A 27,264-nucleotide genomic window follows, 5' to 3' on the forward strand; every position below is an offset into this window, starting at 1 on the left:
TGCCAACATTAAAGCGTATGTTTTCGAGCCACAGCTGGTCAAGAGATGGGCTTTTCTCTTGTCTGCCTTATCGTCACCTAACCAGTCTTTGGTTACAAAGCTTTGCTAGAGCCTTTCTATAAAGTCCTCCCAATTGTCTCCCACATTGTACTTTTCATCTGATCCGTTGTTCGCCATTCTGTGGATTCTGTAATCCCGTAACCCGTCGCCACTGTAAAGTCCTGTCCTCTCAGTACAAATTCACACGAGGCATGTAGTGAAGTCAAGGTCACTCTGGACCTGCACCTTTATTTCACAGCTCTGGAATGCTGCACTTGTCTGAGACCTCTTCTTATATACCTGTCTCTTGCAAGTGCACTCCTGGTGGTCAGGTATGCTGGTGGTTACAGGTCATATCTTATTACAATCATGTATAGCATGTTAGGATACATTTATATATAATAATGTAAGATACATGACAAGGGTTACATACATAACATCACTCCCTCATAAAGTCAATAGTACACTTATTTACAGGGTAAGACGATCTAGGGCTTTTCATTCCCTTGTCGATCATCTCGGTACAAATGCAGGTATGGGTGAGTTGGTTGGTTCTTCACTGGGCTGCTGGGCAGCTGGCCTTCCCGGCTGCAGGAAGTTCGTCTTTGTGGTCAACCGTGATGTCGGTTGCCACTTTTGTGTCTGTTGGAGGGTCAAAGTTGGTGGTGTCCTCTTCGGGTTGCTCGTAGCTGTTAGTGAATCGCAATGTGGTTTGGTCCAATGTTTTCTGCACGTTACTCCATTGGCCAATTTGACCTGAAACACCCTATTCCTTTCTTTGGCTATGAACGTGCCAGCAAGCCATTTGGGACCATGTCCATAATTGAGTACAAACACAGAGTTATTGACCTCAATATCGCATGACATGTTTGCGCAATCATGGTACATGCTTTGTTGATGCCGCTTGCCCTCGACGTTATCATGGAGGTCAGGGTGAACAAGAGAGAGCCTTGTTTTGAGCGCCCTTTGCATGAGCAGCTCAGTTGGGGGAACCCCGGTGAGCGAGTGGGGTCTGGTGCAGTAGCTGAGCAGGACTCAGAACAGTCAGGTCTGCAGGGAACCTTGGATCTCTGAGAGTAGCGATATGAGCAGCTTATAGTCAGTTTCTAGCTTAAACTTGAGACCAAACGCACGGCAGACCTTCTTTTTCAATCATGCTGTAGGCCCTCTCGGTCTTGGACAAACTCCTGAATGCGTAGACGACCGGTTGCAAAATCCCCGATTCGTTAACCTGTTGTAACACACACCCGACCCCGTATGATGACGCATCACAAGCTAGCACTAATCGTTGACATGGGTTATGCAGAGCAAGCAGTTTGTTTGAACGTAACAGATTTCTGGCTTTCTCAAAGGCAGCCTCCTGAGAATTCCCCCATACCCTGTCATCTCCCTTGCGCAGTAGCACATGTAGGGGTTCTAGCAAGGTGCTTAACTCAGGTAGGAAATTATCAAAAAAGTTGAGAAGTCCCAGGAACGACCGCAGCTCCGTCACATTCTGTGGTCTTGGCACGTTCTTGATGGCCTCTGTCTTGGCGTCGGTGGATCTGATGATGTCTGCTGCGATTCTTCTTCCCAAGAACTTGACCTCTGGCGCCAGGAAAACACACTTCAAGCGTTTCATCCTGAGTCCCACGCGATCTAGCTGACTTAGAACCTCTTCTCTTTAGCAGGCTCTCCATGTTCTGTTGGAAAATTGCAGCGGCCGAACGAATCCCGAACGGGCATCTGTTATCGATGAACAGACCTTTGTGCATGTTGATGCAGGTGAGGTCTTTAGAAGATTCCTCCAGCTCCTGCATCACGTAGGCCGAGGTCAGGTCCAACTTGGTGAACGTCTTTCTTCCAACCAGGGTCGCAAATAGGTCGTCTGCCTTGGGTAGTGGGTATTGGTCCTGTAGCGAAAAACGGTTAATCGTTACTTTATAGTCCACACAAATTCTGACCGTGCTGTCACCGGGACAATCGGACTGACCCACTCGTTGAATTCCACCGGCGCATTGATGCCTTCTCACTGCAAGCTGTCCAGCTCAATTTCCACTTTCTCTCGCATCATATATGATACTGCCCGTGCCTTGTGGTGGATGGGTTGTGTTAGGGCACCAAGTGGATTTGCACTTTCGCCCTCGAGAAACTTCCAATGCCTGGCTCGAACAACGATGGAAATCTGCTCAGAACCTGGGCACGAGGCGTCGTCGATGGACGAAAGCACTCGGATGTCGTCCCAGTTCCAACGGATTTTTCCCAGCCAGCTTCTGCCGAACAGTGTGGGGCCATCCCCTGGCATGATCTAAAGTGGGAGTTCATGCACTGCTCCATCATAGGAGACTTTGACTACTGCGATGCCAATTACATGGATCAGGCTCTTTGGTGTAAGTTCTTAGCTTGGTGTGAATGGGGCTGAGCTTGGCTTGTGTGCCTTGTTGCACCACAGCCTGTCGAAGGTCTTTTTGCTCATTATGAACTGACTCACACCCGTGTCCAATTCTATGGATACTGGAATTCCATTCAGTTCAACTTTTAACATAATCGGTGGACATTTCGTGATGAAGGTGTGTACTCCATACACTTCTGCCTCCTTGGTTTGAGTCTCTAGTTCAGCCTGATCCACCATGGATCGATCTTCCTCTGCAACGTGGTGGTTTACAGCATTTGCAGCTCGCCTGCACAGTCGCTGGAGGTGTCCCATTGTTCTGCAGCCGTTGCACGCATAGTGCTTGAAGCGGCATTGATGGGCCCGATGATCACCTCCACAACGCCAACAAGGTGTTAACTGCCTCGTATTAACGATTGATGGCGGACTCTGGGTCATCTGAGGTTGTGCAGCAGCCTGCGTGTATGTTCTGCCATGTACATTCCTGCTCGAAAACGACATTACTTTGTGCACAGTAATAGCCGAAACCTCTTTATGCTGTGAAATTTGTTTGGTGTTATCGCTGGTGGACATAAATGCCTGGCTATCTTTATGGCTTTACTCAGATTCGGTGTTTCAGCAGTCAATAGTTTGCAAAGGATTACCTCATGGTCAATGCCCACAACAAAAAAGTCTCTAAGCATTTGTTCTAGGAATCCCTCAAATTCGTAATGTCCTGCAAGGCGCCTTAGTTCGGCAAAGTAGCTCGCCACTTCCTGGCCCTCCGACTGTTGACACGTGAAGAACCGATAACTCGCCATCAAACGCTTTCCTTCGGATTTAGGTGCTCCCGGACCAGCGTACAGAATTCTTCAGAGGATTTGGTTGTTGGTTTTACCAGAGCTAGAAGAATCTTCATGAGACCATAGGCTATTGCCCCACAGACGGTAAGGAGGATCACCCTTCATTTGGCAGTGTTCTCGACCCCTTCTAGCCACAAAGTATTGGTCGAGTCTCTCCACGAAGGGCTCCCAATCGTCCCCTTCTGAGAACTTTTCCAGGATACCAACAGTTCTTTGCATCTTCGTGCAGTTGTCCGTTGCCTCGTCGCCAATTATTATGCTCATAATAAAGGATGAAACTGAGTACTGTATGCAATGAGTAGGTGGGAACTTAGTTCCTTTAATTAGACTCCAGAGTGCAGGTACAGCGTGGGAGGCCTGTTTATATACAGTGCTCCCAAGGGATGCTAGCGTCCCTTGGGACTCCAACAGGTAGGCCTTCTAGTGGTAGTGTGATACAGGTTGCAAAGGGTTACATACATTACAGGGAGCACTTGTTTAATGTTCACAACTAACATAGTTATAGAGCTGTTGAGTATGTTAACTGTGCGAGGTTGCAGCCCCTCTTCCAATATTTGAAGGGGCTGCTCCTCAAATTCTGGTTGCACTTCAGTCCTACGCTCCTGATCTTTGGGCACCCTGTGCATAGAAACATAGATACATAGGGCCCAAGTTTCCACATGATTTGTGCATGATTTTTTGGAGCAACTGGTGGAGAACGGACTATCTTAGAAATCGCAATTCTCCACATTTTTTTTTCTGCAGTTCCAGTCAGGTAGAACAGTTCTACTTTGGAACAGAATTTTTTCTTCAAAAGGGGGCGTGTCCGGCCACTGACGCCTGATTTCAAAGTTTCCACAGTGAAAACGTACTCCAAACTAACTTAGAATGGAGCAAGTGAAGATTTTTGTAGAACTGAAAAAACCTGTTCTACACATTAAAAAATCAGGCGCAGGTTACAAATTAGGCGTCCAGAACGAGGTGGCGGGGGGGAGGGGGGGGGAAGGGAAGTCATTAAATTCTATAATAAATCCTTATTTATACTTATACAAATATTATACAAATAAACATTTATAAGCAAAGAAAAGATTAAATAAACCATCTTCCTACCTGTGTGAAAGTGCTTCAGGCAGGCCTTTCGGGACCAAAGGCTGAATGTGCCGGCCCGAGACTTCGGGCAGGGCCCGTCCCCAGCACCAGATTTACAGGTAGGTGGCGTCGGGTCGGGTCGGGGAGGTTCGGTTCGGTTCGGGTCGGGGAGAGGGAGGGAGAGAGAGAGGGGGGGAGGGCGAGAGAGGGGAGGAGGGAGGGAGAGAGAGGGGGAGGTCAGGTCGGGGAGGGGGAGGTCAGGTCGGGGAGAGGGAGGTCAGGTCGGGGAGGGGGAGGTCAGGTCGGGGAGAGGGAGGTCAGGTCGGGGATGGGGAGGTCAGGTCGGATCCAGTCCGGGGGCGGGGGAGCGGGAGTCGGGTCGGGTCCAGTCGCGGGGGGGGGGGGGGGGGAGCGGGAGCAGGAACGCGGTTCGGGTCGGGTCCAGTCGCGGGGGGGGGGGGGGGGGGGCGGAGCGGGAGCGGGAGTCAGGTCGGGTCGGGTCCAGTGGGGGGGGGGGGGGTCGGGTGGGGGGTGAGCGGGAGCAGGAGCGCGGGTCGGGTCGGGTCCAGTCGGGGCGGTGGGGGGGGGGGGGGGGCGGAGCGGGAGCGGGAGTCAGGTCGGGTCGGGTCCAGTGGGGGGGGGGGGTCGGGTCGGGGGGCGGGAGCGCGGGTCGGGTCGGGTCTGGTCCAGTCGGGGGGGGGGGTGAGCGGGAGCAGGAGCGCGGGTCGGGTCGGGTCCAGTCGGGGCGATGGGGGGGGGGGGGGGGCGGAGCGGGAGCGGGAGTCATGTCGGGTCCAGTCCAGGGGGAGGGGGGGGGGGGGCGGGGAACGGGTGTCGGGTCTGGTCCGGAGGCGGGGGGGTGGAGCAGTGTCGGGTCTGGTCGGTGGGGGGGGGGGGAAGCAGGAGCTGGTCGTGGGAGGAGACTTATTCACGCAGCCCCAGTGAGGCCATTCGGCCAGGGCTAGGGGCTGCGTGCTTCCGGCCTCTCCCACACAGTTTCGGGCGCCTGGAGCTACTGCACTTGTGTGCCCACTGTAGCGTGCATGTGCAGAGGTCCCGGCACTGTTTTCAGCGCAGGGAACTGGCTCCACCCCCCGAAAGCTCATGTTGCGCTGCGCCGAGGGCCAGAGGACCTGCAGGGAGGTGGAGAATATGGAGGAATTTTTTAGGCGCACTTTGTGGCGCGAAAAACGGGCGTCCAGGTCGGGACTACGCCGTTCTAGGCGCGTGTGGAAACTTGGGCCCATAGAAAATAGGTGCAGGAGTAGACCATTCGGCCCTTCGAGCCTGCACCATCATTCAATATGATCATGGCTGATCATGCAACTTCAGTACCCCATTCCTGCTTTCTCGCCATACCCCTTGATCCCTTTAGCCATAAGAGCCACATCTAACTCCCTTTTGAATATATCTAACGAACTGGCCTCAACAACTTTTTGTGGTAGAGAATTCCACAGGTTCACAATTCTCTGAGTGAAGAAGTTTCTCCTCAACTCGGTCCTAAATGGCTTACCCCTTATCCTTAGACTGTGACCCCTGGTTATGGACTTCTCCAACATTGGGAACATTCTTCCCGCACCTAACCTTTCCAATCCCGTCAGAATTTTATATGTTTCTATGAGATCCCCTCTCATTCTTCTAAATGCCAGTGAATATAATCCTAGTCGATCCAGTCTTTCTTCATATGTCAGTCCTGCCATCCTGGGAATCAGTCTGGTAACCTTCACTGCACTCCCTCAATAGTAAGAATGTCTTTCCTCAGATTAGGAGACCAAAACTGAATACAATATTCAAGGTGTGGCCTCACCAAGGCTCTGTACAACTGCAGTAAGACCAGCTCCTATACTCAAATTCTCTCGCTATGAACGCCAACATGCCATTTGCCTTCTTCACCGCCTGCTGTAGCTGCCTGCCAACTTTCAATGACTGATATACCATGACACCCAGGTCTCGTTGCGCCTCCCCTTTTCCTCATCTGTCACCATTTAGATAATATTCTGCCTTCCTGTTTTTGCCACCAAAGTGCGGAGGGAAGCGGGCGGGTCGGAAGGCCTCCTCGTAGGACTGCTTCTGGGTCTGGCCAAGGGGGAAAGGGGGCAGCGGGCGGTCGAGGGGGTCATTGAGCCTGACTGCCTACTTCTGTTCCGCGAAGACATCTGAGCCAGGGTGTCCCTGGAGATGGAGCACGCGGTGTCCACCGGTACGCTTGAGGCCTTCTGCGAGAGGTGGGCACCGGAGGGACTGGAGTACAACATCATCCCCAGCAACCAAATTTTAATTTGAACCACATCTAAAGTTTAATTTGTTTAAGTTTGTCGGTTTTAGTGCGCCCCCCCCTTTTAGCCAGGGGGCACTGGTATAATTTGTGTTTTTAGTGCCCCCCAAAAAAAGAAGGGGGCACTTGTTTGAAAGTTTTTGGAGTGTGCCGCCCCCTTTAACCAGGGGGCACTTGTTTATTGTCTACAGAAAATTAGTTGTAGAGCTGTTGAGTTTGTTAAATGTGTGAGTTTGCAGCCCCTCTTCCAATATTTGAAGGAATGCTCCTCAAATTCTGGTTACACTTCAGTCCCACGTTCCTGATCTTTGAGCACCCTGTGCGGAGGTGAGCGGGCAGCTCGGAAGGCCTCCTCGTAGGACTGCTCCTGGGCATGGCCAAGGTGGCCATTAACCAGTCCAGGCAGTGGGCAGTTGAGGGCGTTGTTCAACCTGACTGCCTGCCTCTCTTCCGCAGGTACATTCGAGCCAGGGTGTCCCTGGAGATGGAGCACGTGGTGTCCATCAGTATGCTCGCGGCCTTCTGCGAGAGGTGGGCGCCGGAGGGACTGTAGTGCATCATCACCCCCGGCAACAAAAGTTTAATTTGATTTTAGTTCTGATAAAAAGTTAATTTGATTAATTTGTCAGTTTTAGTGGCACTTTAGTCAAGGGGCACTTGATTATTGTTCTACCAAAATAGTTGTAGAGCTGTTAAGTTGGGAGTGGCTTAGCCAGTCACGTGATGTTCACAAGACTCAATAAAATCCCACCCAGTTGGGTTCTGGCTGATCTACGATGAGGCAGGTGGTTCTGAGCCTGGTGGATGAATTGGTAATGTGTAGTGTGATTGTTAAACACACAATGTGTTGCTATCAATTCTTAAGCAAAGAACCCATGAAACAAATACATTACTCGACCCAAGCAGCCCGTTGCTCAGGTATGGTTGCCATAGCAGCATTGTTGCTTTGTAACTTATAAGACTGTCCATCAGGGTGGTGCAGAAATGGGAAAGCACAACATCGCTTACTGATGCTATAACAAACAATTACCTCCTGTTCCCACCGCTGCTTCATTTCTCTGAGCTCCAGTTCATTTCTAGCTTTGCCGAATTCAACAGTGATCTTGTGGATATCCTGGTCCAACCTCTGGTTGGCTGCGTTGGCCTGTTCAAGTTGCTCCCGCAACATGGCGTTGACTTGGGTCAGACTGCTGCTTCTGTGTCAGAGAAATAAAATCCACTCACATTGTGAACTGAATCACCATCCAAACTCAGAATCAAAAATCCCACTCTGATTTGTACAGGTTATTTCTCCTCTTCTTTTCAAATTTAATTTGTTTGCTAATCCATTTCGGGTCTCACTTGTTGATCTTAGGCATGTCGATGTTCACTGCCCCTCCCCCTCCCCCGCCAATGAAGCATCGCCTGAGGAGCTGCTCGACCAGGCGGCTTGGAGTCAGGAGAGGAAGGGGTAATGGTGGGGAGGAGAAGTGAGGTGGCGGGGGGGGGGGGGGGAAGAGTTGGTTTTTACAGATATACTTATGATTTCGGACAAATGTTCGGTTTAAATGTTTTTTATTTAACCAAACCTTGTTACGCATTGGCTCAGATAGCTGCACCGTTGCACGCTGGTGATTCCTTAACATCAAAGGGTATAATTACACTTAACTTCAATGAACTTAAACTTTAACTGTAACCAAGGTGATGCCCACCATTGCTGTATGACCTGCACATCCAGCAGTGTGTCAGCCTTGTAAATACCACCAACGTTCTTTCAGGCAAAGTGCCCATTTATGAGTTCAGACTTAAGAGTCTTGCAGCTATCATGCCACCACGGGTCCTTTCATGTGGTCTACAGGGGGGCGGGGGCATGGCTTCAGCGTCAGCCTGATTGTCTGGGCCGATGTCAGGGTCCATCTCCTCGTCCTCCTCTTCCTCTCTCTGCTGCGGTGGACTGTCAGAGTCTTCTGGCGATTCTTGTCCCCTCCTGATAACCAAGTTGTGCAAAATGAAGCATGCGACCACGAATTGAGCTACCTGCTCAGGGTGGTATTGGAGGTCACCTCCTGAGTGGTCCAGGCATCTAAATCACTGCTTCAACACACCAATAGTTTTCTTAATGATATTGCGAGTGGCTCTCATTGTATCGCTTCTCGGCTTCGGTGTAGGTGTCACGCAGGGGGGTCATCAACCAGGTGGCGAGGCCATATCCTTTGTCACCAAGCATTCAGCATTGACCTTGTGGCTGATTGTTAAACAAGTCAGATACCGTGCTCTCATGCAGGATGTGAGCATCATGGATGCTGCCCAGAAATTTAGCATTCACTTCCATAATAATTTGCTGGGACAACGAGTTGCACAATCAGGGAGTGGAATCCCTTTCAGTTCCTGAAAACCTCTGCATCCTGAAAAGGTGCCCGCATCCGATGTGCGTACAGTCTATTGCTCTCTACACCTTGGGGAAGTTAGCAATTCGGTAGACTCCTAGAGCCCTCTCACTCTGAGCATCCCTGGTCATATGAAAACTTATAAAGTCAATCCTGCATGCGTACAGGGATTCAGTGACCTGACTAATGCAGCAATGTGTGGCATGCTGAGACAGACCACAAATGTCGCCAGCTGAGGCCTGAAATTAACCTGACATGTAGAACGAAAGTGCCGCCCGTGGTGACTTTGACCTCGACAGACAGTGCAGTACTGATGGTGCTGGCAGGCTACAGATCTCCCCTTATGAGCTGGCATACCTCAGTGATAACGTCTTTGTGGAAGTGCAATCTCGAAAGGCAGGTGGTGTCGGGCAAGTTGAGGTAAGACTGCTTCTCCCTGTACTTGCGGGGTGGGTGTAACGTCTAATTCTCCTCATCAGTCTGGCATGTCTTACATTTGGTACATAATGCTGTGGAGCGTACCTTCTGCCATCTCGTGTCTGCAGCATGTAATTGGTCATCAACAGAGGGTGAGGAAGGACAGGCACCATTCCAATAGCTCTCTGTTTTCCACTGATTGGTCATAAAGAACGAAAGTCCCAACGAAGACACCTATTAAATTCCAATTATCCACAGTATGATAAAGATGCTTGTTCAGATGTTCACATCACCTCCAAAGACCTCCAGAATACATCCGAACTCCCCCGAGGTTGAAACAGAGCAGCCTTTTAAATGATGCGACATGTGATTTAAAACATGGCATCTATACCACTGTGAGTAGTTCTGGTTAATTCCACTTTCTCTGAGCAGTATTGTGGGCGAGATGTGTGCGAGGGGGTGAAAATGACGCTGGACGATATACTGGGCGTTAGTTTCGGCAAATGTGATCTTTACAACAAAAAAAAAGTGGGCTGTCGGTATTATTAAATCTTGCGTTAATTCCGTGCGGAAACCAACGCTGAGCGATATTATGGACGTTGATTTTGCCCATTCTGATGATTCCGGATGTTACGCACATGGGGAAAGTATCGCTCGGTGATAAGTGTCCGGAAAATGCGCATCCGTTTCCATTTTGTGGCTAAATGGGCGATATCTGGGCGTTATAAGAACATAATAACATAAGAAATAGGAACAGGAGTAGGCTATACAGCCTCTCGGGCCTGCTCCGCCATTCAATAAGATCATGGCTGATCTGATCATGGACACAGCTCCACCTCCCTGCCCACTCCCCATAACCCCTTATCATTTAAGAAACTGTCTCTTTCTGTCTTAAATTTATTCAATGTCCCAGCTTCCACAGCTCTCTGAGGCAGAGAATTCCACAGATTACAACCCTCTGAGAGAAGAAATTTCACCTCATCTCAGTTTTAAATGGGCGGCCCCTTATTCTAAGATCATGCCCTCTAGTTCTAGTCTCCCCCATCAGTGGAAACATCCTCTCTGCATCCACTTTGTCAAGCCTCCTCATAATCTTATACATTTCACAGAAACATCGAAACATAGAAAATAGGTGCAGGAGTAGGCCATTCGGCCCTTCGAGCCTGCACTACCATTCAATATGATCATGGCTGATCATGCAACTTCAGTACCCCATTCCTGCTTTCTCTCCATACCCCTTGATCCCTTTAGCCATAAGGGCCACATCTAACTCCCTTTTGAATATATCTAACGAACTGGCCTCAACAACTTTCTGTGGTAGAGAATTCCACAGGTTCACAATTCTCTGAGTGAAGAAGTTTCTCCTCATCTCGGTCCTAGATGTCTTACCCCTTATCCTTAGACTGTGACCCCTGGTTCTGAACTTCTCCAACATCGAAAACATTCTTCCTGCATCTAACCTGTCCAATCCCGTCAGAATTTTATATGTTTCTATGCGATCCCCTCTCATTCTTCTAAATGCCAGTGAATACAAGCCTAGTCGATCCAGTCTTTCTTCATATGTCAGTCCTGCCATCTCGGGGATCAGTCTGGTAACCTTCGCTACACTCCCTCAATAGTAAGAATGTCTTTCCTCAGATTAGGAGACCAAAACTGTACACAATATTCAAGGTGTGGCCTCACCAAGGCTCTGTACAACTGCAGTAAGACCTGCTCCTATACTCAAATCCTCTCGCTATGAAGGTCAACATGCCATTTGCCTTCTTCACCGCCTGCTGTACCTGCATGCCAACTTTCAGTGACTGATGTACCATGACACCCAGGTCTCGTTGCACCCCCCCTTTTCCTAATCTGCCACCATTCAGATAATATTCTGGCTTCCTGTTTTTGCCACCAAAGTGGATAACCTCACATTTATCTACATTATACTGCATCTGCTATGCATTTGCCCACTCACCTAACTAGTCCAAGTCACCCTGCAGCCTCTTAGCATCCTTCTCACAGCTCACATTGCCACCCAGTTTAGTGTCATCTGCAAACTTGCAGATATTACATTCAATTCCTTTATCTAAATCATTAATGTATGTTGTAAATAGCTGGGGTCCCAGCATTGAACCTTGCAGTACCCCACTAGTCACTGCCTGCCATTCTGAAAAGGACCCGTTTATTCCTACTCTTTGCTTCCTGTCTGCCAACTAGTTCTCTATCCACATCAATACATTACCCCCAATACCATGTGCTTTAATTTTGCACACTAATCTCTTGTGTGGGACCTTGTCAAAAGCCTTTTGAAAGTCCAAATATACCACATCCACTGGTTTCCTTGTCCACTCTATTAGTTACATCCTCAAAAAATTCTACAAGATTTGTCAAGCATGATTTCCCTTTCATAAATCCATCCTGACTTGGACCGATCCTGTCACTGCTTTCCAAATGCGCTGCTATTACATCTTTAATAATTGATTCCAACATTTTCCCCACTACCGATGTCAGGCTAACCGGTCTATAATTCTGTTTTCTCTCTCCCTCCTTTTTTAAAAAGTGGGGTTACATTAGCTACCCTCCAATCCATAGGAACTGATCCAGAGTCTATAGAATGTTGGAAAATGACCACCAATACATCCACTAATTCTAGGGCCACTTCCTCAAGTACTCTGGGATGCAGACAATCAGGCCCTGGTGATTTATCGGCCTTCAATCCCATCAATTTCCCTCAGACAATTTCCTGACTAATAAGGATTTCCTTCAGTTCCTCCTTCTCATTAGATCCTCGGTCCTCTAGTTTTTCTGGGAGGTTATTTGTGTCTTCCTTTGTGAAGACAGAGCCAAATTTTTTTGTTAAATTGGTCTGCCATTTCTTTGTTCCCCATTATAAATTCACCTGATTCTGACTGCAAGGGACCTACATTTGTTTTCACTAATCTTTTTCTCTTCACTTATCTATAGAAACTTTTGCAGTCAGTTTTTATGTTCCCTGCAAGCTTACCCCCACCCTCTATTTTCCCCCTCCTAATTAAACGCTTTGTCCTCCTCTGCTGAATTCTAAATTTCTCCCAGTCCTCAGGTTTGCTGCTTTTTCTGGCCAATTTATATGCCTCTTCCTTGGATTTAACACTATCCCTAATTTCCCTTGTTAGCCACGGGTGAGCCACCTTCCACGTTTTATTTTTACACTAGACAGGGATGTATAATTTTTGAAGTTCATCCATGTGATCTTTAAATGTCTGCCATTGCCTATCCACCGTCAACCCTTTAAGTATCCTTTGCCAGTCTATCCTAGCCAACTCATGTCTCATACCATCTAAGTTACCTTTCTTTAAGTTCAGGACCCTAGTCTCTGAATTAACTGTGTCACTCTCCATCTTAATGAAGAATTCTGCCATATTATGATCACTCTTCCCCAAAGGGCCTCGCACAACAAGATTGCTAATTAATCCTCTCTCATTAAACAACACCCAGTCTAGGATGACCAGCTCTCTAGTTGGTTCCGCGACATATTGGTCTAGAAAACCATCCCTTATACACTCCAGGAAATCCTCCTCCACTGTATTGCTACCAGTTTGGTTAGCCCAATCTATATGTAGATTAAAGTCACCCATGATAACTGCTGTACCTTTATTGCACGCATTCCTAATTTCCTGTTTGATGCCATCCCCAATCTCACTACTACTGTTTGGTGGTCTGTATACAACTCCCATTGGCGTTTTCTGCCCTTTGGTGTCCCGCAGCTCTACCCATACAGATTCCACATCATCCAAGCTGATGTCCTTCCTTACGATTGCGTTAATCTCTTTAACCAGCAACACTACCCCACCTCATTTTCATTTCTGTTTATCCTTCCTGAATATTAAATACCCCTGGATGTTGAGTTCCTAGCCTTGGTCACCCTGGAGCCATGTCACCCTAATCCCAATCACATCATATCCATTAACAGCTGTCTGCATAGTTAATTCATCCACCTTATTACGAATGCTCCTCGCATTGAGACACAGAGCCTTCAGGCTTGTTTTTTAACATTCTTTATCCTTTTAGAATTATGTTGTAATGTGGCCCTTTTTGATTTTAGCCTTTGATTTCTCTGCCCTCCACGTTTCCTTATCTCCTTTCTATCTTTTGCTTCTGCCCCCATTTTACTTCCCCCTGTCTCCCTGCATAGATTCCTATCCCCCCATCATATTAGTTCAAACCCTCCCCAACAGCACTAGCAAACAATCCCCCTCGGACATCGGTTCCGGTCCTGCCCAGGTGCAGACCGTCGGGTTTGTACTGGTCCCACCTCCCCCAGAACCGGTTCCAATGTCCCAGGAATTTGAATCCCTCCATCTTGCACCATTCCTCAAGCCACGTATTCATCTTAACTATCCTGCTATTTCTACTATGACTAGCACATGGCACTGGTAGCAATCCTGAGATTACTACCTATGAGGTCCTACTTTTTAATTTAACTCCAAGCTCCCTAAAGCCCGTAAGACCTTGATAAGATCGCCTCTCATTCTTACTAGAGGTAGGAATCTTTTAGTATGAGTCTTGAACAATGTGGTCTCCTGGACTAGCTTTGATTGCCTGAAGGAATCGGAAAGGAATTTTCTAGATTTGCCTAATTTGCAATGGGCTTTTGATCTCGTCTCCGCCTCTCCCAAGAGACCACATGGAACCAAGGGGATTGGGTGTCTCTTGACCTGATGCATAAAGCACCACAACTAGCTGGGACAACAACAACAACAACTTTGTCTTTTACTGAAAGGGGAGCAAACCAAAATCCTCCAATCCATTAGCCTCAATTCTTCGCTCATCTCTTTGAATTTAACATTTTTAAACGTGGCTCCTAGTCGTTGATAGAGTTGTTTCCCAGATCATATTAAATTTGATAATTCGGTGCTGCGCTTTCCAGTTCCATTTTGTTGTTTGGCTCGCTTACAAATACTGGGTCAAGTTCAGCACTGCCTCTCGTGGCTTCTGTTCTGCATTGACTTACTGTTTCAGCTGTCACAGTGGTTTCTGGTTGGCATGCCCATCTTTTACACTCAATGAAAGCCATGAAGTTCCATTCATTCACTCTGTCCTTTCCTCTGTGTCTTCCAATTATTTTCTGCAACTTTGTCACACACTATTTACTGGCTCAAAGGCAGACACATAACCTCATCTTCGGCCTCTGTTGATGCTGCCCTGAAGGTCAATACCAGGAGACATCCAACTGTGGCCTGGACTGACTCACCCTTTGACTGTGGCTGTGCTATAGTCTCATGTGCATGGCTGAGGTTTGGTTCCCCCTGTGCCTGGGGTGAGTGAAGAAGAGCGCGATTGTGTCGACTTTTGGCGGGTTGTTAGTGCTTGTGATGTGTCACGGAAGGATCAGGTTGGTGATTGTGCTGTTTTGGGCTCTAGAGGAACCAAGGGATATGGGGATCGTGGGAGAAAATGGAGTTGAAGTCGAAGATAAGCCATGATCTTATGGAATGGCGGAGCAGGCTACTCCGTATGGCCTACTCCTGCTCCTAATTCTTATAATCTTATATTCTGACTTGTGGAGGGTGAAGATTGGTAACTGTACTGGGTTATGGAGCAGGGAAGTTAGTCAAGAAGGGAGGAGGTTGGTGATTGTGTTGGCTCATGGAATTGGAAGAGGTTGGTGAATCTGCTGGACTACGGAATGGGCGGTTTCCCTTCATGTTTTGGAGGTTGGATAAGGCAGCATGGAAGAATTGGCTTTGCTGCACTCAGTGTTACCACTCCAACTCCTCTGGTGAGATCACATCCTACTAGAAAGATTTTCTCATTTACACTAATATTATTGTTTACAATGGGTTGCTAAAGGAAGGACAACCTTCATGTACTGCACAACTATATGTTTTTAAAATGTTAAATGTAATCTTGTATACAAGAACTTTCATTATTATAGTGCCTTATCACATTCAAACGTGCTTAATATCTCATGAATTACTCTCAAAGTGCAGAAGCTCAACACCATCCAGGACAAAGCAGCCCGCTTGATTGGCACCCCATCCACCACCTTCAACATTCACTCCCTCCACCACCGGTGCACCGTGGTGCAGTGTGTACCATCTACAAGACACACTGCAGCAATTCGCCAAGGCTTCTTCGACAGCACCTCCCAAACCCGTGACCTCTACCACCTAGAAGGACAAGGGCAGCAGGCACATGGGGACACCATCACCTGCAGGTTGCCCTCCAAGTCACACACCATCTTGATTTGGAAATGTATCGCTGTTCCTTCATCGTCGCTGGGTCACAATCCTGGAACTCCTTCCCTAACAGCACAGTGGGACTGTCTTCACCACAGGGACTGCAGCGGTTCAAGAAAGCGGCTCACCACCACCTTCTCGAGCGCAATTAGGGATGGGCAATAAATGCTGACCTTGCCAGCAACACCCACATCACATGAATGAATACAAAAAAAAGTTACTGCTGTTCTGCCACTGGACGTGTTTCCAATTTGTGTACAGCAAGACTCCACAAAAAGCAAGTGAAGTCAATGATCAGTTAATTTTTTGCTGGTAGTTCTGGTTGAGATAAGAATGTTGACCAGGAGAGCTGCTCTTCTTCAAATGGTGCCGTGGTATCTTTAACACCCACCTGAACAAACTTTGAAAGTTTATTTGAAAGACGGCACTTCTTACAACACAGCACTCCCTCGGCGCTGGCCAAGATTATGTGTTCAGATCCTTGGAGCCCTGAGGCGAGAGTGCTGCCAAGAAGGGCAAGCTGACACATAAATTATTAGAGTGAATTTATCATTAATACCCTTACCGAACAATTATGGATTGAAAGCTAAGAATGAAAGGGAATAGAAAGAAATTCAGTGATCCTGACACGCAATTTTTAAAAAATACTTCTGCAAGCGTGCAGCAGGGGCTGCAACTCAAACCTAAGACGAGTCTTGGCTGGTGGGTAAAGATGAGGACACCAGAAGCAGGCAGGCACACACTGGTACAGTCAATTCCAGATAAACATGAATCCCGATCCAACAGCTGTGCATCAAACCACTTCCCACCCACTGCCATCAGGCACGCCCTCTGAGCCAAGCACAACATTTGAGTAGAAACTCTGAGTCAAGCAGAAAATGTTCCCCAGTGATCAGATTCAAACACCACCTGCAGCCAGGTGTCACCCACACAGAGCAGCACTGGTTTAAGAGGATTAGTTACTGTGTATGAAATCCACACAACTCGGCTGTGCCTGCGGCTGGTTTAGTTCAGGTAGAGTTTCTAAAGGTTTGGACAACCATTTTATTGCGGGTTTCCGTAAAATCTAATTTCAGGTGTAAAATCTGCTCGTGACTGGTTTTTGTATTTCTACAGATTATTCGACTCATTGGTTCTTCTACATTTTGCGCAGTCCAAAAACTGCTTGTTTGGGCATTGCTTGGCCTCAGAAAGAAGCTTTTGGTTCAAACCAATTGCAAGCACAACTTTTCACCTCCGTTTTTTTACAGCCAGTGATAAGATGGGTCAGACACTGTCCTTTCACACTCTAGCACTGGGTGGTACAGTGGGTCACATGCTGTCCTTTCACACTCTGGGACTGGGTGGTACAGTGGGTCAGATACTGTCCTTTCACACTCTGGCACTGGGTGGTACAGTGGGTCACACACTGTCCTTTCACACTCTGGCACTGGGTGGTACAGTGGGTCAGATATTGTCCTTTCACACTGTGGGACTGGGTGGTACAGTGGGTCACACACTGTCCTTTCACACTCTGGGACTGGGTGGTACAGTGGGTCACACACTATCCTTTCACACACTGGCACTGGGTGGTACAGTGGGTCAGATCCTGTCCTTTCACACTCTGGGACTGGGTGGTACAGTGGGTCACACACTGTCCTTTCACACTCTGGGACTGGGTGGTACAGTGGGTCACACACTGTCCTTTCACACTCTGGGACTGGGTGGTACAGTGGATCAGATACTGTCTTTTCACACTCTGGGTGATGCAGTGGATCACACTCTGGGGCTGGGAAATGCAGTGGGTTACATACTGTCCTCTTCCGATTTGGGGGATTGGATAATAATCCTTTTTGTAAAGGGATTCAAAGGTTCCTGTGTGAATGAGATTTGGCTGTGTCAATCCAGCTTCTCATGGGCATGGGCACACAGTGCTATGCTGCCCCTAAATCAGCACAGAGCTATCAGTAAGTTGACAATCTTATTCAAAGAGGACACAGAGAATGCTGGTGTAAGAAATGCAAATATGTCGCACAGGTGCCAAGAGAGTTGCTCACTGGAGTTTGGAGCTGAGGCAACAGTTTGGGCAAGTGTAGTTGGAGCTTAACTCAGCATGTATTCACTCTATGCCGTGACCTGAACAAGTTTGGTATCGCAATGTGAATTGTTCCATTCCCCAGTGCCAATATCCCTCAGTTTGAGGACTACAAACCTCATTCAGGAAACCTTTGCTCCTTTCTTCTCCTTTTTGATCTCTTGCTTCCTCAATTTCTCTCTTGAGAAGTTCAGTTGCTCCCCCACAGCACAATTTGGAACCTCAGCAAGCTGAGGGTGACGGAAAGTGTCACCACAATGATGCACATCATCATCATCATCATCATCATAGGTAGTCCCTTGAAACAAGGGTGACTTGCCAAAAAAGGATGAATTTGCAGGTGTTTCAATGAAGGACCTAATATTCCAAGTCCTGAACTACATCCTGAAGGGTGGAAGATGCCTGTGCGTGGATTTTTCTAACGTGTGGTGGCCGTTGCACACCAGCCACCACCCGGGATTGACAGAGCTTGGTCTTTGTCCAGTGGCAAGGGTTATCCAAACGACTGGAGACCTGCTCTGCTGCACGGACCAAGTGTGCACACATATCACAGTGTGGGCTGGCTCGTGTTGCCCCTGGGCACTGAACTCAAGACCTTTCCTGGGCCCTGATCACATCCCTCCACAGTCTCTCCCCACTGCACAAGAGATGCACAAGTGATCCAGGCACTGATAGAAACATCAAAACATAGAAAATAGGTGCAGGAGCAGGCCATTCGGCCCTTCAAGCCTGCACCGCCATTCAATATGATCATGGCTGATCATTCAACCTCAGTACCCCAACCCAGCCTTCTCTCCAGACCCCTTGATCCCTTTAGCCGTAAGGGCCACATCTAACTCCCTTTTGAATATGTCCAATGCACTGGATTCAACAACTTTCTGTGGCAGAGAATTCCACAGGTTCACAACTCGCTGGGTGAAAAAGTTTCTCCTCATCTCGGTCCTATATGGCTTACCCCTTATACTTAGACTGTGTCCCCTGGTGCTGGACTTCCCCAACATCAGGAACATTCTTCCTGCATCTAACCTGTCCAGTCCTGATGAGGAAAACAGGATGAATGTCACTCACCTCTGCTGCTCCTCCTCCAGGCGAATGAGGGTGGTCTCCAGTTCAGTGCTGTGCTCATACTCTGCTCTCCTTAAGCGGGATTCCGTCATCTCTAAGCAGGTCTGTAACTGAAATTAATAAGTGTGCCCAACACAGTGACAACTGAAGCATTGATTTAGGAATTATGCTACTTGCATGAATGAGTGAAGCAGAAGCAAGAGGAGCTCTGCGATTGGATAACATCTCACTGGAAAACTGCTGGCTTACACATTCACAACAGCCGCGTGGTATTTGTGTTGCTCCTTGTCCCACTCTATTGCTGCTGGATATCCTTATCCATGTTTTTGTTAGCTCCAGGCTAGACTTGTCCTCACTGGCTACTCAAGCTGTCCGTCTGCCCTAAGGCAAGTCTGAACTCAAGTCGCACAAATTGAGATACTTGAGCCATTTACCGGGGAAGACTTGCTGAGATATTTTCCCATTGCCTTCCTCACGATCTTTGAAGTACCTACTCCTTAGTGGACTGCAACCAAGGCTAAAGAGTGGGGGCGAGGATGGCAGGGGCGAAGGTGGTGGTGGCAGGGGCGTGGGGGTGGCGAGGGTAGGGATGGTGGGGGCGAGGGTAGGGGTGGAGTGAGGGAAGGGGGGGCGAGGGAGGGGGTGGCAGTGCGAGGGTGGGGGTGGCGAGGGTGGTGGGGTGAGGGTGGGGGTGATGGGGGCAAGGGTGGGGCTGGTAGGGCGAAGGTGCGGGTGGCGAGGGTGGGGGGGGCGAGGGTGGTGGTGGTGGGAGCGAGGGTGGGGGGGCGAGGGGGGATGGTGGGGGCGAGGGTGGGGTGGCGAAGGTTGGGGTGGCGGGGATGAGGGTGGGGGGGCGAGGGCGAGGGTGGGGGGCACGAGGGTGGGGGCGGCGAGGGTGGGGGGTAGGGGGTGGCGGGGGCGAGGGTGGGAGTGGTAGTGGCGAGGGTAGGGGTTGGTGGGGGTGGGGCTGGGGGTGGTGAGCGTGGCTGCCAGCACCCATCGGACGCAATTCCAATGAATTCAAAATCCTTGCCAGCCACTTACAATCTGTGAAGACCTTCGCTATGTTAAAGATGCAATATAAATGCAATTTGCTGTTGTTGTCCGGTGGGAATCGAAGGGCCAGCAGGAATCAAAGGGCTGGCAGGAATCAGAGGACCGGTGAGGACTGAGGGTAGGACCCAGAATCAGCATGGGCCAGCAGTGAGGTTGGGACACAGGGCCAGAATAGGCGTGGTCACTAGTAACAAAACAACGACCAAATATGGGCGGCTGGAAAGAGAGCGGAAAAGTGCAGGAGAGCAGCGCGCTGGAGCTGGAGCCGGGGGTCAGCACAGTGTCAGTATTCTATGGACACATTCACAAACTGCTCCAAGATTAATGTGCTCACCTACACTGCCATCTCTGAAAACCTGGGAGAGAGGACCGGAGGGAGGGAGGGAGGGGGTCAGTAGGAGCGTGTGTGTGTGTGTCTGTATGTGCTAGGCCGATGCCTATCTTGGATCCCCTTGTCACTGGACCAAGACCTTGCTCTGTCAAGTCCGTGTGGTAGCTGGTGTGCAATGGCCACCCCACATTAAAAGAATTCACACACAGGCATCTTCCAGCTTTTAAAATGGAGTTCGGGACCTGGAACATCAGGAACCTAATTTGGTCTCATCAGTCACCTTAGAACTCATTTTAGTGTAGAAGCAAGTCATCCTCGACTCTGGGGGACTGCCTAAGAGATAGAGAGAGAGAGAGTTCCCATTATCTTTGAGACAAGCAGCAGTCTGGAACTGAAGGCAGATGAACAGCTGACCCACCTGCTCTCTCTCTCTCTCTCTCACCCCCAGTTCTGGCAGAACAGGAAAGGGAGTCAGTACGAAACAAGAGAAGTGCCAGTCAAAACTAAGAAAAGGAACACAGTTTGTGGCCATAATGTTTGTAACTCTACAGTGCATTTGATGCTCAGACTCATCATTGCCAACAATTAATCGAGTGACGGACTCAGACACAGGGCTATGCAATCAGTGCAATGGTCATTAATGAATAATAGGGCTGTAATCTGAGGAAGAATCAAACCTCCTTTAAAACATTCCCTGCTAGTGAAAAATCCCCATTTTCCCTCTTCCTCCCCCCTCATATATGTTCACTCTTTCTTATTCTTTCGGCCCTCTCTCTTTATCTCACTTTTTCTCTCTTTTGCATTTTCTACATAGCTCACTCTTTCTCATTCTCTCTCGGTCTCTCTGACACAGCTGTACTGTCACATGAAAAGGCGAAACTATTGAGCCGTTAAAAGCTGATGGCTCCACATGTGAAAGGAACGACAGACGCAGGTGCAGGTCGACAGGTCACCAACTGTCGGACACGCTCCAGCAGCCTCGCTGCCTGGCTTGGACAATGAGACTCCCGCCCAGGCTGACCCGTGGATGTGAAATATCAGTGACTTGTACTCACTGACACTTTCTGCTGTTCCGACTCCGAGCTTTTCTCAAGGATCTGCTGTCCCAGCTCACCACATCGCTTCTTGTACTGCAGCACCTGAAAAGGGGCAAAATAAAGTTTTCACTTCTGGCCTCTGCACCTTTGGTGCTGAAACTTTACAGAAACTAGAGCAGCACCGAATATTGGAACCAAATTATTTTACGCAGTAGAAAGACTCCGCGCTCGTGGAACTGTACTGCAGGATAAGAAAGCTTTCAGGAAAGAAGAGAAAAGGAGAAGAAATTGTAGAAAAAAGAGATCAGTGGGTTAGGTGTGAGCCTTATTGGAATATGTGAGACTCACTATTACTTCCGTCTGCCACCCTTACCAACCTGGCTGGACAGTCACACCATCACAAGGTTTCACACTGGTAATTCCCAATTTCTGTACTCCTTTTGGGGAGTCTCACCTACTGTGAGCACATATCGGAAATTCCGGGGAGCGCCACGCAAGATCAGCCAACCGTTTAAAATAACGGTCAGTCAATCATGTGGGGTGCACTCCTGGGTTTCTAATACATGCTCCAAGTTGCTCAGGCTACTTGCTAGAAGTATGAAGTTGGTAAATTGCCCCAAGTTTTCAACAACAACACCAACAATTTGGATTTATATAGTGCCTCTAATGCAGTAAAACGTCCCAAGTTGATTCACAGGAGTGTTATAAAACTAAATTTGAGACCGAGCCAAATAAGGAGAAATTAGGGCAAATGAGGGTCAAAGAGGTAGGTTTTAAGGAATGTCTTACAGGATGAAAGAGAGATAGAGAGGCAGAGAGGTTTAGGCAGGGAGTTCCAGAGCTTGGGGGCCGAGGCAGCTGAAGACACGGCCACCAATGGTTGAGCGATTAAAATCAGAGGTGCTTAAGAGGCGCGCAGACATCTTGCGGGGTTGTGAGGCTGAAGGAGATTACAGAGATAGGGAGGGATGAGGCCATGGAGGGATTTGAAAACAAAAATGAGAATTTTTAAATCGAGGTGTTGCTTAACTGGGAGACAATGTAGGTCAGCAAGCACAGGGATGATGGGTGAGCGGGACTTGGTGCGAGTTAGGACACGGGTCAGCGAGCACAGGGGTGATGGGTGAGCGGGACTTGGTGCGAGTTAGGACACGGGTCAGCGAGCACAGGGGTGATGGGTGAACGAGACTTGGTGCGAGTTAGGACACGGGTCAGCGAGCACAGGGATGATGGGTGAGCGGGACTTGGTGCGAGTTAGGACACGGGTCAGCGAGCACAGGGATGATGGGTGAGCGGGACTTGGTGCGAGTTAGGACACGGGTCAGCAAGCACAGGGATGATGGGTGAGCGGGACTTGGTGCGAGTTAGGACACGGGTCAGCAAGCACAGGGATGATGGGTGAGCGGGACTTGGTGCGAGTTAGGACACGGGTCAGCGAGCACAGGGATGATGGGTGAGCGGGACTTGGTGCGAGTTAGGACACGGGTCAGCGAGCACAGGGATGATGGGTGAGCGGGACTTGGTGCGAGTTAGGACACGGGTCAGCAAGCACAGGGATGATGGGTGAGCGGGACTTGGTGCGAGTTAGGACACGGGTCAGCGAGCACAGGGGTGATGGGTGAACGAGACTTGGTGCGAGTTAGGACATGGGCAGCAGAGTTTTGGATGAGCTCAAGTTTATGTAGGGTAGAATGTAGGAGGCTAGCCGGGAGTGCGTTGAATTAGTCAAGTCTATAGGTGATAAAGTCCAATGAGAGATTGTCACCTTGTTTGACGTTGTTTTGCCCCTCCAAAAGCCAATCTCCCAACCTCTATCAAGAACATGGAACATAAAAGATCCCACAGCACTACTTCAAGGAAGAGCAGCGGAGGTCTCCATAGTGTCCTAACCAATATTTATCCCTCAACGAACATCACTAAAACAGATTATTTGGTCATTATCACTTTGCTGTTTGTGGGAGTTTGCTGTGCACAAATTGGCTGCCTTGTTTCCTACAATACAACAGTGACTACACTTCAAAAGTAATTCATTGGATGTAAGGTGCTTTAGGATTTCCTGAGGTAGTGAAAGGCGCTATATAAATGCAAGTATTTCTTTTTTTTCTTTTCATTCTATTATAAAATGGTTGAAGTTGAAGTTTAAATTGGGCAAACGGTTGATTTTTATATAAAAAATCTTCGATTACTAAACTCTCACAAACGCACAGCTCGATTGCCAAGAAATGTTGGACCAAGTTTGCCATAAATTGAAGATAAAAGTAGCCAATTAGCCTGCCCACATGTTCAGGCCCCTTAATCATTCATTCATTCAGCTCGCACAAGTAACAGGAAAGCTGAAACATACTCAATTATTAGATATGAGTATGATTACCCATGTAACTGTGCTGCTGTGTCTCAATGACATGTGCCTGGGGAATTTTCTGTGTTCAACATTCTGGCCGTTCAACGCTGGATAATCCGGAACATTCTTTGCTTGGATCAGTAGTTTGTGTGTTTTAACTGTTATTCTTGGAGCAGGAATTCTATGCAATGGGAAGTGGTTTGCCCTGTCAGTATTATGTGTTTAGATCAGGGTCTTGCTTGGAGCAGGTCTGCGTTTATCTGGAGTCATCTGTCCAAACACAGCTTGGATCCAAGAATTACATTATTTTGGCCAAATACTGCAGCAGATTTAACCATTTAAAGGACATCAGCAACATCTATCCTGAAAAGTCTCCTGCTGTGGTACCTGTAGTTGATTACATACTACCCTTTTACCTCTGAGACCTAGGTTCAAATCCAACCTTAACTTATGCCTTTGTCTATCCGCTGCCTTTTAGTTTCCTATGTAAACTAAGTTTAGGGCAATTTCTAGTGGGTATGGTCCTATTAGCAGAAAACTACCTCTAATTCACAAACCAATTAGCAATGTCAATCAGATCAGGTTGAAGGAAGTTTGGTGCAGGAAATGGAAAAAGGTGCAATATATTGTAGTCAGGGGAGCTCTACTAACGTTGAGGTTGATGCACATTGCTAGGCATAGTAGAGGGAACTTTACTTTATACCTATCTTGGGTGCCTGATCCAACACTGGGTACCTGAAATGGTAAGCGGTCCATTCCACAGCATTAATGCTCCTCATCTGGATAAGCTCAAATTTCGAGGAAGCGCCCATCCTCTTCCACACTAAAAGGACCAATGTATGGTTTGAAGGTCCCCCTGCTTTTCTTGGTCCCAATACTGAGATTAGAATTGTTCTCTGGCTTCACTTCTTCATCTGATTTTTTTCCCCTGATCATTGGTCATAAATAGTAAACATCCAGGCACAAAGATGGTCCCAGAACCAATATAGGATCCTCCAACCACACCCACCTCACACTGAGCACTTTCCCTCACAATTATATCTTCTGCTAACCCAGTCCTGTACTCAGTTGGGCTGATTTTAGAAGTCCACCTTGCTGGTGAGGAGCTGACCTGTGAGCGAGGCTTCCTGCTGGCAACATGGAATTGTAAAATTATCCCCAGTGTCTCGCCCTGAATCCTATTCTGTCCTTGTTACCTCACACCAATCCGTATCCCATAATCGGTAGCCCTGATTTTGTGGGACCAACAGAATTCGGGCAGCACATGACCGTGACGCGAATGCACCATTCCTGGCATCGGGATGAGCCGGCCTCACTGAATTTTGCAAAGTAAGCCCCTACCCTTTATTTTAATCAGCACCATGTTCATGGAAGGCTTGTGCACTAAGTCAGGTCAGGCATGTTATTGGCTGGGAATAGGAAAATTCGGCCAGGCAGCAACTATTAAAGGGCTGCTGCTGTGCCTTAAAGAGGAGACCAGTTTTTATGCCCTTGAGAGCTTTTGCTGCAGAAACAATTGATTGCAAGGAGAAAAGTCAGAGCTGGGGGTGGGGGGCGGCGGCGAGGGGGGGGGATCTGCCCCATTCACTGACAATGTCTCGGAGGTCTTGTTGCAAGGTAAGGAGCAAAGGTGGCTGACTCTTGTTGAGCAGAAGACCACTCTCCTGTGAAAGCTTGAGATGCATGCAACATAGAAGGAGGTGGACAGAGATGGCCAACTGAGTCACCAGAGGATCCCATATCTGTCGTACCAGGGAGCAAATTAAGACAAAGTATGCTGATTTCCAGAGATGCGCTAAGATAAGGGGGTTGAAAGCTGGCAGTTCATCTTAAGCAGAGGGTTTGCAGTGAATCTTCATAGAGGCTGCAATGTGTGGTATTGTATTGGCAAAAAAAAAGTTATTCAATGGCAGGACGTGTCCATTTCTGGATTTAGTTCTCAAATACTGAGCTACTTGACAGTTTCCCAATCTATACATCAGCTTCCTCCAATTCACCCTTCTCCTAATTCTATTCCTGTGGTCCTCCTCTTCATATTGCAGCAATCTTACTTCTCTTTGAATGGCAAAATTGTGCAAGATGGAGGTAATGACCAGGTGGACTGCTCTCACTTAGTTGCAATCCTACCCATCCGAACGTAGATAGCGTCTCCAGAAATAGCTTCTCATCTCATTTCCACAATGTCAATGCCAGAGTCCCCTAAAGATCTAACCTTGGCCCTCTCCTTTTCCTCATTACATGTTGGCCCTTAGTAACTTCAACTGCAGACACAGGGTCAACTTTTAGATGCACTTTAACCATACCCAACTTTACTTCACCACTACTTCCCTTAACCCCTCCACTGCCTCTGTGCTGTTAGACTGATTCTCCAATCTCCAATCTTAGATGCGTCAATTTCGTTCCAGGTCAACACTGGAAAGGCCAAAACCATCATTTTAATCTCCAGCACAAACTGCTCCTTTGCTACTAATTCCATCCCCCTCCCTGGCCACTGTCTCAAGCTGTTCATAAGTTTGAAGTCCTATTCAATTGTATGTTGAGCTTCAGATTGTATGCCTCTATAATATTCCCTCACAGTATACTCTATAAATGTACCTCTATAATATTGCCCAGTAGTGTACTCTATAAATGTACCTCTATAATATTCCCCAATAGTGTACTCTGTAAATATACCTCTATAATATTCCCCAATAGTGTAATTTATAAATGTACCTCCATAATATTCCCTACAGTGTACCCTATAAATGTACCTCTATAATATTCCCTGATAGTGTCCATAGGCGGTCACTCGAAACGAGGATGACTTGCTTCCATGCCAAAAAAAGTATAAGTTCACAGGTGTTTCAATGAAGGACCTAATATTCCAGGTCCTGAACTACATCCTGAAGGGTGGAAAATGCCTGTGCATGGATTTTTTTAACGCATGGTGGCCGTTGCACACCAGCAACCACACGGGCTTGACAGAGCTAGGTCTTGGTCCAGTGGCAAGGATTACCCAAAATGACTGGGACCTGCTCTGCTGCAGGGACCTAATGCGCACATATATCGCAGTGTGGGCTGGCTCGTGCTGCTCCTGGGCACCTGGCCCCGAACTCACGCCTCTCCTCAGCCCCGATCACATCCCTCCACAGTCTCTCGCCGCTCCTTCACCCCGACCTCGCCGCTCCTGCTGTATCTGCCCACGCTCCAATCACTGACCTGGACCTTGGTGACGTCACTCTTCGCTGTCGTCGCAGCTCACGCTGTACCTTGTAGTGGCATGCCTCCATGTTGCTCCCAGGCCATTGCTCGCCACTCCTTTTATGGCGCCGACCTGCCGCTGGTGTTCTCACACAGGTTGAGGCCTCCACGCTGCTCCCAGGTGCTGCTCGCTGCTCCTTTTACACCCGAGTACACCCGATAGTGTACTCTATAAATGTACCTGTATAATATTCCCCTACAGTGTACTCTAAATATACATCTATAATATTTCTTTATAGTGTACCCTGTAAATTGTTTTGGCCAAATTTAGCTCATAAGACTCAGAGCTCGTAACCACATTGACTCTTGCTATCCCACAATTGACTGTTCAGTACAGATTTATTTTGTTGAGCAGTGAGGAGGTTATTCCCACCGAGCCTCAACCTGGATCTCGTTCAACAGTACAAGAGCTCATTGTTCAGGAGCAAACTGTAATCCCAGCAGAATTGTGCCACAGCATCAGCTGGTGATTTAATGAAGGTTACATTTGGATTAGACTGGATTAAACTAGATAAAACTGAGGTCAGCTTGGTTACTTT

At 48.2% G+C, this 27,264-nt stretch overlaps 1 protein-coding gene across 1 annotated transcript in view; it reads right to left on the reverse strand.

Annotated features, from left to right (window-relative positions):
- crocc2 (ciliary rootlet coiled-coil, rootletin family member 2) overlaps positions 1–27,264 on the reverse strand; it is a 367,498-nt gene that overhangs the window by 216,772 nt on the left and 123,462 nt on the right. The window contains exons 5-8 of the mRNA XM_070882196.1: positions 21,163–21,246; positions 18,724–18,830; positions 7,626–7,791; positions 1,887–1,906 (exon numbers count right to left, since the gene is read on the reverse strand). Coding sequence (XP_070738297.1) covers positions 1,887–1,906; positions 7,626–7,791; positions 18,724–18,830; positions 21,163–21,246 — 377 coding nt within the window. The remainder of the gene's footprint in view (positions 1–1,886; positions 1,907–7,625; positions 7,792–18,723; positions 18,831–21,162; positions 21,247–27,264) is intronic.

The sequence above is a fragment of the Pristiophorus japonicus genome, chromosome 6 (genome assembly GCF_044704955.1).
Source record: "Pristiophorus japonicus isolate sPriJap1 chromosome 6, sPriJap1.hap1, whole genome shotgun sequence".
NCBI lineage: Eukaryota > Metazoa > Chordata > Chondrichthyes > Pristiophoridae > Pristiophorus > Pristiophorus japonicus.